Source organism: Pteropus medius, unplaced genomic scaffold (genome assembly GCF_902729225.1).
Source record: "Pteropus medius unplaced genomic scaffold, Ma_sr-lr_union100, whole genome shotgun sequence".
NCBI lineage: Eukaryota > Metazoa > Chordata > Mammalia > Chiroptera > Pteropodidae > Pteropus > Pteropus medius.
In genome coordinates this window covers 3,122,213-3,135,875 of record NW_024342257.1, presented here as the reverse complement: position 1 = coordinate 3,135,875, position 13,663 = coordinate 3,122,213, and the positions used below count along the sequence as shown (strand labels likewise).

General features: G+C 33.1%; 1 protein-coding gene across 11 annotated transcripts in view; it reads left to right on the top strand.

Moving 5' to 3' along the window:
- Positions 1 to 13,663, top strand: part of DIAPH2 (diaphanous related formin 2) — a 939,022-nt gene that overhangs the window by 228,710 nt on the left and 696,649 nt on the right. For all 11 annotated transcript variants that reach the window (XM_039859137.1, XM_039859172.1, XM_039859127.1 and 8 more), the window contains 3 exons: positions 1,250 to 1,354; positions 6,026 to 6,343; positions 8,023 to 8,137. In XM_039859137.1, coding sequence (XP_039715071.1) covers positions 1,250 to 1,354; positions 6,026 to 6,343; positions 8,023 to 8,137 — 538 coding nt within the window. The remainder of the gene's footprint in view (positions 1 to 1,249; positions 1,355 to 6,025; positions 6,344 to 8,022; positions 8,138 to 13,663) is intronic.

Below are 13,663 nucleotides of genomic sequence, written 5' to 3'. Positions count from 1 at the left end.
TCAGTGAACTAGGAAACAGGGTCATTGCTAACCGAAGGATCTGAGGTGGGTTTGAAATTTAGAGAGATTAGACATGATTTAGGCCAACCTCTGTGGGACATTTTCCTGGGACTCAAGTAGAGATGAATAAAAGAATTAACTAAGTAGTATTTCAGGTTTGCCCCAAACACTGTTATTATCCAATTTGTTCACTCACTCTTTCTTCAGGCTTGGATCTGAATGGCATTTTATAATTTCCAAAGGTCAAATCTACTGAGAGGATTAATATATATTAGTAGTGCACATAACTTTTTTTGTTGTTGTTTCACAAACTCTAAAGGCAATTCTAGGCAGTTAGATATATCAGTCTTAAAAACAGATATAACATCATTGGAATAATGTATAGACTTCTAAAATGACTAGAAGTGATATTGACAATAAAAGGCAAATGTTCTGTAGCTGGACATAAGCCGTATTCACTGTAGGTATGCAGGCTTATTTGGGCCTGCTTACAGCTCTGACTGAGGTTAGGGCTGGGCAGGATGCAGTAAATGGATATTCTCCATTCAGATGGTCTCCTTGGCTTAGCACACTGTAATTTAACCTCTCATTTTTCCTCTTGGAACATTTATACCAGTGTTTTGGTTAGCCATTTGAAGGAGAATGCCGTTACAGCATATATCATGCTACTGTCAGATTTTATGGAGTACTACTTTTTAGATGCTAGACAATTAAGATTATAATAGAAATATTATAATTCATATTAATGTGCTTCCATTTGAGTGCTCTAAAAGTGTAATCTCTTTTCAAGATTAAATATAGTTAAGGAGTTGAACTGCTTGATGGCTAATTTTTAGGTTTCATTTTCTAATTGAATAAATTTGAAAGTATGGAATGAAACATCAAAAAAATGAATTATTCGAAAACCTAACTTTCAAAATAACAAAAAGATCTATTACATATGAAAAGAGACTTCTCAGTTCATCCTTTTAAAACTTGGTTTTGTATTTTTTTCAGAAGTCAAAATGGGTTTGTTTACCTTGGGTTGGGGGCATATTTCTAATTTACTCCCACCAGCAAGCAACACACCATTTCCCATAGAGGTGCTTAATTGTCATGAAAAAAAAAAAATCAGGAGCTCTGATTTTTTTTTGAGGGACCTGGGAATTCAGTGAAGCAAGAGACACTTCACTTATTTAATACATAATGTTTAAAGCTTTCTCAAAACTGTATATTTTTAAGTGTACATTTATGGTGGTGATCATTGCAGTTTGACGAAGAATTCACAGCTCGACAGGAAGCTCAAGCAGAGCTTCAGAAAAAAGAAGAAAAAATCAAAGAGCTTGAAACAGAAATCCAACAACTTCGAACCCAGGTAATGAAACATGATATAGACTTTGTGTCATGTCACAGTGAGTTCAGTGTTAGAAAATTATCTTGTTAGATTCAAGGAAAAAAGTGACCAGAGGCAGACTTTTGTCAGCTTCACATTTTCGTTGAAATAACTGCAGATTTGATTTTCCAGGACAATAAATCATTTTAGTGTTTGGATAAAAAATAAGGCATTACTTGCTTAAACTGCCCTGCGTTTTTAATGGAATTATGGGGGCTAAAAAAAATTAATCCTTTTTCTCCCACCTTCTACGCTCTTGTAACTGGGCTAATAATCAAAGTAACAGAGACAGAGTAACAGGAGAAAATCAAAGTTTTAATACATATGCATGGGGATTTCACACAAGCATGAAAATTCTAAAGATAGTGAGGCAACATTAGGAATATATGACATTTTGGACAAAGGAGAAAAGGGAGGAAATGGAGTCTTAGACTTCAGAAGTGAGAATGGGCAATTTACTGGAAGTCGAGGAAGAGAGGAACACACATGGCAGGCAAATTTTTGCTTGGCACCTCAGAAATGATGGGACACAGAGGACTCTAACAGGCTGCTGCCTGAAGGCCTTTTATTTACCATACTTAAATTAGGCTAAGGAAAACATTCTAAGATTTCCTTCCTGAAGAAGGGTTTTCTATTGGGAATCTCTTGAGCAGGAAAGGAGAGAAGGTCAAAGGTTCTTTCTGAGTCTTGTTTCTTAATAAACAGCTTAAAATCAATATCCGAAAAAGGCAGCTTCAGGATGGCAAAACTTTAATTCCCTTCAGAATATATTACACAAAACTGTTTCTGAGATGGGATTTTTATGATGATTTGAAAAATTAGATGCATAGTATTTTCTTTTTAAAGTAACATGGAAATGCTTCTTAATTTTAATTATCCCAAAAACTTTTTGAGATCTCTTTAAATCTTGACTACTATAATTTCAAAACCTATAAACTTCACATTTACACCTATATTCCCTATGATGAAAAGCTTCCATATACACTTAAAATCTTAATTATGATATCCAAACTTTAGAACTGATTAAGTACTCTCAACACATGTTACATTTTAAATGAATATTAAGAAATGTAAGATCACCCCAACATAGATGCTCAGGTGTTGGTTGATTGATTAGGTTTGTTTCCATCAGTCTACTGAAAGATGACATTAAAGTCACCAAAGAACTACAAAATTACTCAATGCCGTGGACTTTTCCTACCCTTAGTCTGTTTCGTTTATCTATAATATTTGATAACTTCTTTTTACTAAATCTTTCTCTTTTTTTGGTATCACCGGACTTCCCTTTATATCTCGGAGAACTCAGTTTCTCTTTATGTTTTTGACCCCCAACTGATGACACTCACCAATGTTCTGTTTTTTGCTCTTTTTTCTTTTTGTCCTTGCACTAATATTCCATTCAGTATCGTAAATTCAAATATCACCTTTTAGTAGGTGTCGTCTCTTGAGTTTGTCTTATATCTCCAGCTCTTGATTAGCTTTGTAAGTGGAAAGTCTCTGCTGCATGTTGAAATCAGACCCATTATTTGTGGTCAACTCTATTTCTTTAATCCAGCTTGGTCTCCATTATTTGTTTAAATGTTATCACCAATTTTCTTATCATGAAGCTAGAATTTTGTTTACCTTCTCCCCACCCCCCTGACTGACAAATTAAGCTGGTTACTAAGTTATATCAGTTCTTTCTCCACCCTTTCCCCCTTGCATCAAAACCCAGAATCACCCAGGGTCACTCTCATTACATCCTGCCTAGAATATTACAGTTGTTTCTTAACTTTTCTCTCTGCCTATAGTCTCTTCCTTTCAGATTTATCCTTTTGTCAATGGCAAATTAATCTTCCTAAAACACTGCCCTGATTATCGTCACTCTAGGCTTTAATATGTTCAGAGGTTGCCTGTTGCATTCAGGATTAAATAAAAATCTCCTTACCAGGATTTTTAGGCCTTCTATCCTGGGCTCTCTTATCTCCCCTTTGCAGCTGAGTCTCTGACTGCTCCCCTAACTGCAGCCTATGTTGCAGCTAAGTCACCTTTCTCTCTTCACATTTAGAATTTACTGTCTCCACACTTCCTTCTGCCAGTATTTCCCAGACATTAGTTACAGAGATGCTAATAGGTTTTTCATGAGGAAAGCATTCCATAGTCCAATAAATTTGGTACACTGGAAATTCTCCTCTTGGAGATTCACAATACTTATTAGCATATTAAAGGGTCTGCGATGTCCTACATTGAGGAATCCTGTCTAACTCTTTTTCATACAGCTTTCCCAGACTTATTTAACCACAGAACCCATTATGTCAGACCACCTATTAAATCTCCTGGAAAATTGTGTTTTCCTGGAACTTAGTTGAGAAATGCTGGCTTATATTATTCTGTCTGAAATGCCTTCCCATGCTCGCCTGTGCCTGCAAAACATATTCTTTAATGATAAGCTCAGTAAAGTATTTGGAAAACTTGATCAAAACTTCCATTAAGGTATTTCTGTGAACTTCTATATCACTTTCATAGGCCACTCATGTCATATTTGTGTGCCTGCTTTGTTTCTCCCATCAGAGTATAAACACCTTGAGGACAGTGTCTTTACTTCATATCTTTATTCTTATTCAAGGCCCTACTGCACCTAGCATATGGCCTTACCATTTAGTGAGTAGTTGCTTATTTATTATTAAATTAACTAATCTGTAAAAGTGCAGAGTCACATAGTACTATCTAGTGCACCCAAAATTGTGTCCAATATTAAATTCATTTGCCATAGTCTATTGTAGCCTAATTTAATCATTTCATTCCTAATTGTTTAAGGGAGGGAAGAAAAAGGCTGATATAATTTGATTTTTAAAGCCTGCTGGCACAATATAAATGTTTTAGATCATTAAATTTGTAAAATACATATTTGAGTAAAATTTTCTATTAAAGCAGTAACATTTTTGTGGTTGCACATCTTTTTATATCATAAATATGATCTAATAGAGTCAAAATTTGATATTTATAAACATGTATTTCATTTTGCTGTCTTAATATAAAAATGGATGCACATTTTACCTTTCAAATTATTCAACAAATCCGCTTGTACACAAAGCTTGTAAATTAATATCCCAAACTTTCAGAAAAAATATTTAAAATTTTCCCAGAATTTCTTTGACCTCAATCAACATTGTAAAAATCAGATTGTTTTCTATAATTTTCCTGCATTAAAAATAAAATTAAAAGAATTTTACATATTTTAATTCTACCTTTAAATCTTCCTAATCTCAGGAGAAGATTGCATTCCACAAGAGGATTATTATTTGTTAAGTGTATGAACACTTTAATTGTATATATGTAGATACACGCATAAACATTCATTATGTAAATATATGGACAGTATATGCCGAGTCATATGAGAAACATTTTCCTGATTCTAATGACTTATGATTGTTAATTTTCAATAATCTTGTAAATAGATCAGTCCTTTAAGTTGATCGTTCCAAAATTATGCTTTAACTTACTTATTTTATAAAGATATTTCTAAGTTAGCACAATTAACTAGTCCAAGTAGGAAATTTATATTATTAGTGAAGATAAGAAGACTTGCTCTCCAAATAAAAATAACACTATACCAAGAAATTTTATTGGTTTTAAACCTTTCATTCAGTTAGTCTAATGTCATGTCCTAATTACAAAAGATATCTGTTCATTGATGTAGCTTCTTAGGAATGTTTATAATAAATAACTTCAGTTTTCATTTATTTTGTAAAGTGAACCACTGCGATCGGTAATGGTTTAAAGAAACAGGAACGGGTTAATCATCAGAAAAGTAGAAAATATGGAATACTATGTTCTCCTTCATTTGTCATCCCTCATGTTAGAGAATGAGTTTGAAGTTTCTTTCTGGTAGTAAAAAATCATACTCTTTCCCAATCTGTGTGAACTAATTTGCCTCATGGCAAATAACACCTATTCATGAGGAGACAGTCTGCTGTAATGGAAAGAAGACTGCATTAGGTATGAGAAGAACATTTAAATCTGAATCACATTTCAGTTTGTGTGAACTCTGGTTGGTCATTTAACCTTTTCGCAGTTACAGTTTCCTCATCTATAAACAGTGAGATAAAAATGCCCTACCTACATTGCAGGGTTATAATATAATGAAAAGAAATAATAGATATAAAGCATTGATAAACATATTAATATGCATGTGGCTATTACTTAGTATTAATTATTGGCATTAGAAGACAGCTAAGTTACTGGTGCTCTGAGACAGACTCTATGTAAAGCTAATTGGCCCCAAGGGAATCAAATTTATGACCTTTTATGTATTAATTATCTTATGTTCAAACCAACTAGTCTAATAGGCCCAAGCCATATATCATACCTCTCCTTTGCATACATTTATAATGAAAGGTAATTTTTCATTATTTTGGTGGAGTGTTTTCACAAAATCTTTGAGGATGACAATTTTCTTAGCATTAGTGTATTAGCAGAAGTAGTCAATGTCGAATTAATAATGCTGATCAGAAATCTATGCAAGTGTTTTTCATGTACTGTTAAGCCCTTAGATGTTGCTAAATTAAATAAAGTATGTGTAATTTTAAACAAAGCACAAATGTCTACCGATAAGTTTTCTTTGCTCTTATATTTAACTTTAAGCATTTAAACTTTGGGTCCTTTCTATTTTAGGGACATGGGCTCTCAGGCGTATCAGGAATTCCAGGCCCGCCTCCATTGCCAGGTGCTGGGCCATCCCCACCACCACCTCCACCACCACCACCTCTACCCGGAGGAGCTCCCCCTCCTCCTCCACCTCCTTTACCTGGAATGATTGGTGGTGTACCACCGCCACCACCACCACCACCTTTGTTTGGGGGGCCTCCTCCTCCACCTCCTCTTGGAGGAGTTCCTCCTCCCCCAGGAGCACCAATAGATCTGCCTTTTGGAATGAAGCAGAAAAAAATATATACACCTGAGGTGTCCATGAAGCGAATCAACTGGTCAAAGGTAATACTCCAACTAGAGTTTTTTGGTTTTGTCTAGATATGGTCGATCATTAATATGTGAATAACTGTATTGCTACATATAAGTATTATATACTGTTTGAGAACGTGACTCTTGACTCTCTGCTTTCCTTTGTGAGTTCATATATTACTTTAATTTTGTTCAGCCTTCAGTTTAGTTCCTAGAGGATTAGAAACTCCACAGATAATTTGGAATTAATGTAGAAGGCAAAAGAAAAATCAAAGTGAGGGTGGTGTTAGAGAATAATAGGTAAAATATATCGCCAAATGAAAACTAATTTGGATTCTTTTACCATTGTTAACTTTAAGTACTATAACATTTGTAAATACAGTCTTTTTATTGAGCTTTTTAATCTTATTAATTTTTGTTTTTAGACAATGAATTTTTTTTTTTAGTTTTAAACTTTCTGATAGTGTGGAATAGGTGACAGTATCCAGTAGTGACATAAACTATTTGCTTTTTGATATGATATATGAAAGTTTTTTTCTTTTTAATCCTATATTGCTTTATTATTATCAAATAATATATCATGTAAAAAAAAAAACCTTATTATCAAGATTGACACAGTCCCTATTAACTAGGAACTAATCTTCTAATGAAGATGGTTACCCAGACCACCATTTGGGAAAATGACTTATTTAAGAACATACTTATAGGGATACCTGACAGTATCTACATAGTAAATTGGTTTGACCAGAATAATTGTTAAATCAGTTTTAAAGTTAAGCATATACTTTTGCTTTGGTCATAAAAGTAAATGAAATATAAATGGTTTTAGAAAGTAGGTTTTTATTATTATTATTATTATTATTATTATTATTATTATTATTATTATTATTCATACAATTCACCGGAATGTAGGATCCAGAATTTGTTGGCCTGGTGTGTGTAAATGTAATGATATGTTAATTTAGCAATTTAGTGTACAGTGTAATGGTACTTATGTGTCACAAAGCATCATGATGTACTGTAAAATGCATGATTTTAATCCTGGGTTTCAGTGTAGTAGCTAAAAGCACAATTCTTTGTAGCTGCACTGCCTAGATTTAAATCCATCTTTGCTGTTTACTAGCTAGGGCAGCCACTTAAACTTTCTGGAGCTCGCTCAGTTTCCTCACCTTTAACATGGAGATGATAATAGCTCCTGCCTCAAAGGATTATTGTGAGGATTAGATTAGATGAATTAAATATGCAAATAACTTAAAACAGTATAGGACACATGGTAGGAAGCATGTGTTAACTATTAGTATGGCTATTGCCTTCAAACTAGTCAGTGAACATGGGGAATTCACATTTCTGAATCTTAGTTTCTCCGTTTTTAAAAATCTAGGAACAAGAAGAATGTATGTGAGTTAGGGAAGAAGTTACTAAATTATTTTTAAGGTTCTTCTTGTAGATTTTTTTTTTTCAGTATAAAATGTCTTAAAATGTAAATTGCTATATGGCCTATTGCTATTGTGTACCTTTTCTATATACTGATAGAATTCTGTGACTTTCTCAATGAATATTTACTTAAAAAGCATTATTTTGATAGATCCTAAAATCGATTTACTAGGTAGATGAATAAAGGAACTGCCTTTCAATCTCGATGAAAGTGAATTTTTAAAAAAATAAATATGAAGTAATATTTTAAAAACTTATCTTTGTTATTTTTGTTTCAGATTGAACCCAAAGAATTATCTGAGAACTGTTTCTGGTTAAAAGTTAAGGAGGACAAGTTTGAAAATCCAGATCTCTTTGCAAAATTGTCACTGAATTTTGCTACCCAGATAAAAGGTATGTTTTATTGTTTTAAATATAAATTCTTTATTTTGATGTGTTGAATTAAGTGCTTGCTAAAATTTCTAGCAGTGTATATATGTGTCATCTTTCCACAATGTGCAGAGTCAAATATAAATAGATTAACATATTAACTGTATTGACCCAACAACTACAGGAGGATAGCTCTTTTTTTTGTTTTAATTTTATTTTCCATACATGTCATTCATCTGAAAATATGGGTTTATTTTTATTATTTAATATGGGAGTTATACCCCTCTATTATAAAGTTATCATTTTTACCATGAAGCAGAGAAGGTGAATTTGTTGATTCATCATGTGAGAGAAAATAATGTAACAGAATGCTAATGGCTCACAGTTTTCATGAAATTGGAATAAGATTGGTGCCATAGTGCTTAAATAGTTTTTCCTCTTACGTTTGTACTACTTGTCAATTTGGTTTCCTAGAACATTTTATAGCCTTTTTCTATAAGTAGATTTTCTGGAGTAGTATCAAAATTTGATACCTAATCAAGTATATTTTACTGATTTGATAATAGCATACCTTGTTTATGATTAGATTCTTAACCTTTTGTGCTGTATAGGTAACTTGTCAATCTCATAATTCAATATTGTGGTCTGTGGGGTTTTGATATTTGATATTAACATTACTATTTAACTAATTATTACAGAATTGATAGTTTAGTTAAGCATTGATTTTTTTTTCAGTCTGAATGAGTCTTTACAATTAAGAAATTGATGTATTTCATTGTCCTTGCAATTTGCACCTTTATCATTCAGTTGACTGAATTGTCAAAATATGCCTTAGTATGTGAAAATGTGAATTTTAGAAGAGACAGAGACAGACAGAGAGAGAGAGAGAGAGAGAGAGAGAGAGAGAGAGAGAGAGAAGAGGGAGGGAGATGAGAAGGGAGAGGGAGATGGGAAGGGAGAGGGAGAAATGGAAATGGAAATTATTTCTTTTCATCTCTTTTATCATATCTTGCACACTGGAGGTCTGTCCTTGTGCTGTATTTATTGTTCCTTGTATATTGAAGTTAACACACACACACAAATCTGAGAGGATTAGAGTATTCTGAAGAATTTTGACATTTAAAAAATTCCTGTCGTTAGATCTTTTTTTCTTATTTGCTATAGTAGACTCACATTTCAAGGGTTCTTCAATGATTCTAGAGATTACTACTTATTATAATCACTTTTTTAAATCGGCAAAGTAAAACTTGCTTATATTAAGGTATGCATATAGTAAAAACAAAAAAAATAAAAAGATGCAAGGTAAACATATCCCTTCTATCCCAGACTTACAGCTTCTTCCCTAGAGAAAACCACTTTCACTAATTTCTCGCATTGCCTCCTGGAAATAGTCTGTGCCTCGAAACTCATATGTATATTTATTATTTTTTGTTTTTCACTTCTTGCTGTTTTCACTTTATGTCTTTGGATATTATTCCATAATAGCTTATGTTTATCTACTGTGTTCCTTTTATGCATTGCATAGAATGGTGTGGTCTGGGCCTATTTTAATTTATTTAACCAGTCCCCTATTAATGGTTATTTAGATTAGTTCCAGTCTTTCACTAGTTCGACCAATGTTTCAGTGAACATGTACCTACATATACCTTTGTGCACATAAGATCTATCCGTAGGATAAATTCGAATAGTGAAATTCCTAGATAAAATGCTCTGTACATTTATAATTTTGATAGATATTACCAAATTGCCTTCCAAAGAGTTTGTGTTCATTTATAGTGCCACCAAAAATATATATGTGTATCTGTTTCCCACAACCTTTGCTCATCTCAGAGGTGAAATTGTAATCGTCTGTGTTATAATTTTTACTTCTTAAATTAGGAGTAAAGTTGAGCAGCTTTCCTTCTATTCATAGGCAATTTTAATTTCTTTTCTTCTGTGAAATTTTCCCTCTAGTTCTTTGCACATTTTGTATTGAGCAGTTGCTCTTTTACTTATTGATGAATTTGTATTAAGTTGCCCAAGAATCATAGGTTTCATAAAATTTTAGCGTTCATCCAGACCTTAGAAGTGACTATTTTACAAATGAAGAAAATGAAGTTTGAAACGTAGTGGTAAGTATAAAACTCATTAGAGAGTTTCGAAGGTAGTGTTGCATAATGGGAAAAGCCGGAGGAGATGGAGTCACACATATCTGCATTCCAGCTGTGATACTTGTAACCTCTGAGACTGAATTTTCTCATCCATAAAATGAGTAGACTAATGTTTACCTAGTAGTGTTGCGAGAATTAAATAAGGTTATATATTTAAAGCACCCAGCACAGTGCTTAGCATAGCAGGCACTCAATAAATATGAATTCTCTTTTCCCTTTCATTTAGCATGATGTGGTTGTGTGTGTATGTGTGCACGCATGTTTTGTTTTTGTTATTGATACTGAATATAACTGCTAATTCGGCAAGAGAATTTCCTGCTCTTCTGAGCAGTACTTGATAGAGACAGTTACAATAAAAGCAATTGTTGCTGTGGCTGCTACAACCTAATCAAAACCAAGTGACACTGAACAAAAATCATATAAAGGCTCTCATGTATTTACTGCTGAGAATACTGCATTTCCATTCTTCTTAACTTATTCTCTGAATTTTCTATGCAATACTACTATTACTTTTTTCCTAATTTTGAATATTTGAGTACAACTCAGATCAGGAACACCTTTCAGTACCATCACTTTTACTAAGATTTATTTCTGAAAGCACATTTAAAGTAATAATTAAGCATAACAGCACATTCTGGAAATGCATAATATAACCAAAACAAATTTTAATGGTACAAAACTGCCATTTCTTTTCATAACACTTAACTGTTGATTGATCTTACTGTAATAGCTGAAGTTCCTTGTCACTTGCAGTGCCTTGATTCATAATTTGGTCAGTAGGTGGCAGGATCAGTAAGAAATCAGCCTGGCTTTACTGAACCACACTGCCCTGGTGTTCCTAGCTCCAGGGCATCGCTTTCTTCCCCATTCTGCTGCAGTTTTCATCACTCTGTGGCATTCTGGAAGGTGTGACATACTCATTGTTTCTAAGACCTATTTCCAAAGCTCTTAGACACAGTGTTCTAAAGCCTCTGAACATTGCTTCCTACTGCAAGGGATTTGGAGAGCTCACATCTCAGTGTTCCCTAAACGCATTGTAAAGCATTACTGATCTATGTTTGAAGAAAATGTTTAATTTGGGAGTTCTAAGTTGATTTGGATTACTAAATAGAAAGAAGTTTCAAAATATGTTAGCTCTGATACCTATAACATTTAAATGTGTAAATATTTACTATGAAAAAGTACCATTAAAATATACTTTCTGTTTGAGTTACTTATTCTTAGAGTTATAGAGAAATTTATTTTTAATTTTTTATTATAAACTGAATTATTTCTATTTTAGGAGAGAATGGATCTCTTAATTCATTTAATTTCTATAGAGTACCCACCGTATGTAAGGCACTATACTAAATTGGAGAGAGAGAAATGAAGAAGGTCTTGTTCCTGTACAGGGAACTCATCATTTAGTGAGGGAGAGAGGAAGAGGTATACTTACTACATTTAGTCAAGTTGTATTAAATGTTAACAAATATTTTTAAAAAGCCGTAATAGCACAAAATGGAAATAGTTAATTTGGAGTAGGGCAAATAGAGATCCTAGAGGTAATATCATTTGAGATGGGCCTTGATAGTTAAGTAGAACACCAATAGGAGAAGAAAGAAAGAAGGCATTCTAGGCAAAGAACACCATTAGCAGAGTATAGGGGTGGGGAGGTGAAGTGCATGCTTTGTTGAAAGCACAGCCTGTTGGGTTGGGACTTGGGGATGAAGACAGTAAGGCAGGCTTCACATTGAGGAAATGGAGTTTTGTTCTTTAATCATTAGGGGCTCAATAATTCCATGATTGACCACTGAGCAGGCATTTGGCAGACAAGTGATGGGTATTCACAGATAGGTGAGAAGGCATTGATTGTGAGTAACTACCAGTAGGCTAGACAAGATATGATATCCTGACCAGGATAAATTCCTATTCTCTGTAATATAATCCCATGCTTATATTGTTTAGATTCTTTTTACAAGCCATAATGATACTGTATGACAAAGTATATCTCAAAATGCTCTTTAGATTAATGAAAAACAATTATATATCTATATATATTAGAGGCATCTGGAAAAGGCCTTATTACTATATTTGAATATACATCATATATGAAGCTATTAGAATGTGCATGTTTTAGTTTTATTTATTACTTGATTTGATGATATTTGGCAACATATCAACATCAAGACTATAATAAGAGTGTCATTTTCCTTAAAAATCTATAGTAATTATAGATAATAGTGACATCATAAAAGAATTAAAGTGAAGATGGCTAATATTAACTAAACTTGAAATAATAATAAAATATGTAGGTTATAATGGCTAATTCTAATTAGAATTTCTAGGATTCTCTAGAGGCTCCACAAAGAACAAAGTTAATGTGTGGAAGTTGTAAGCAATTCTTGGTTTTAATGTTGTTTGGAGGAAATATGAGAAATAAACATGAGAGGTTAATAAAATTTAGCTTCTTCAAAAATATATTTCTATAGTACAATTTAGCTTTAATAATAACATAAAATTGAGGTGTTACACATATTTCAAATGCATATAAATGTCATTTTGCAATGCTTGAAATATTGGGCATAGCTTCAAAATTATGGTGGAACTGAGTTTGAAGATGCGTTTGTCTAAAAGTACTTTTCCTCTAGGATCATATTTTAAATTCTTAGTCTTAGAATCAGCTGGCTGCTTTTGAAGATACCTACTCCGGTTGCCTAATACAGTCTTCTATACTTAGTAAAGCAATGAAAAAACAAGAGTGGTAAAATCTAATTAATCTCTGTCTTCATAACATAGAAATTCTTGGAATTGACTTGAAAATAATGAGGTGTCAGTCTTAGAGCACACACCCCTATAAGATGGTGCTAAAGTGTCCTGAGAGACCTAGTGGCCTAACAAATAATTTGTCATCTTAATAACACACTATACATGCTCTGTAGTACAAACTTTCATACAGAGAGAACAAACCAAGAAGGCTTAATTCTTTCAGGCAGCCAACTAAAAACCATACATACCTGTATATAATTTCATCATTTGTATTAAATCTAAATCCTTTGGATTTCTATGAATAAACTAACCGGATGTTTTTATCACCTTACCAAAAGTTTTTAAATTAGGAACATTTTAAGTGTTTTAACTTATGCTGACACATAAATTCATTTTCAGTTGTCCTGTTCTAGCATTGAAAAATCACTTCTTCTCAATGTCATTAATCATCAGAGAAATGCAAATTAAAATCACAAAGGGCTATCACTTCATACCTGTCAGAATGACTATCATCAATAAATCAAAAAACAACAAGTGTTGTTGAGGATGTGGAGAGAAGAGAACCCTTATGCACTGTTGGTGGGATTGCAAATTGGTGCAGCCACTAAGGAAAACAGTTTGGAGGTTCCTCAAAAAATTAAAAATAGAACTACCT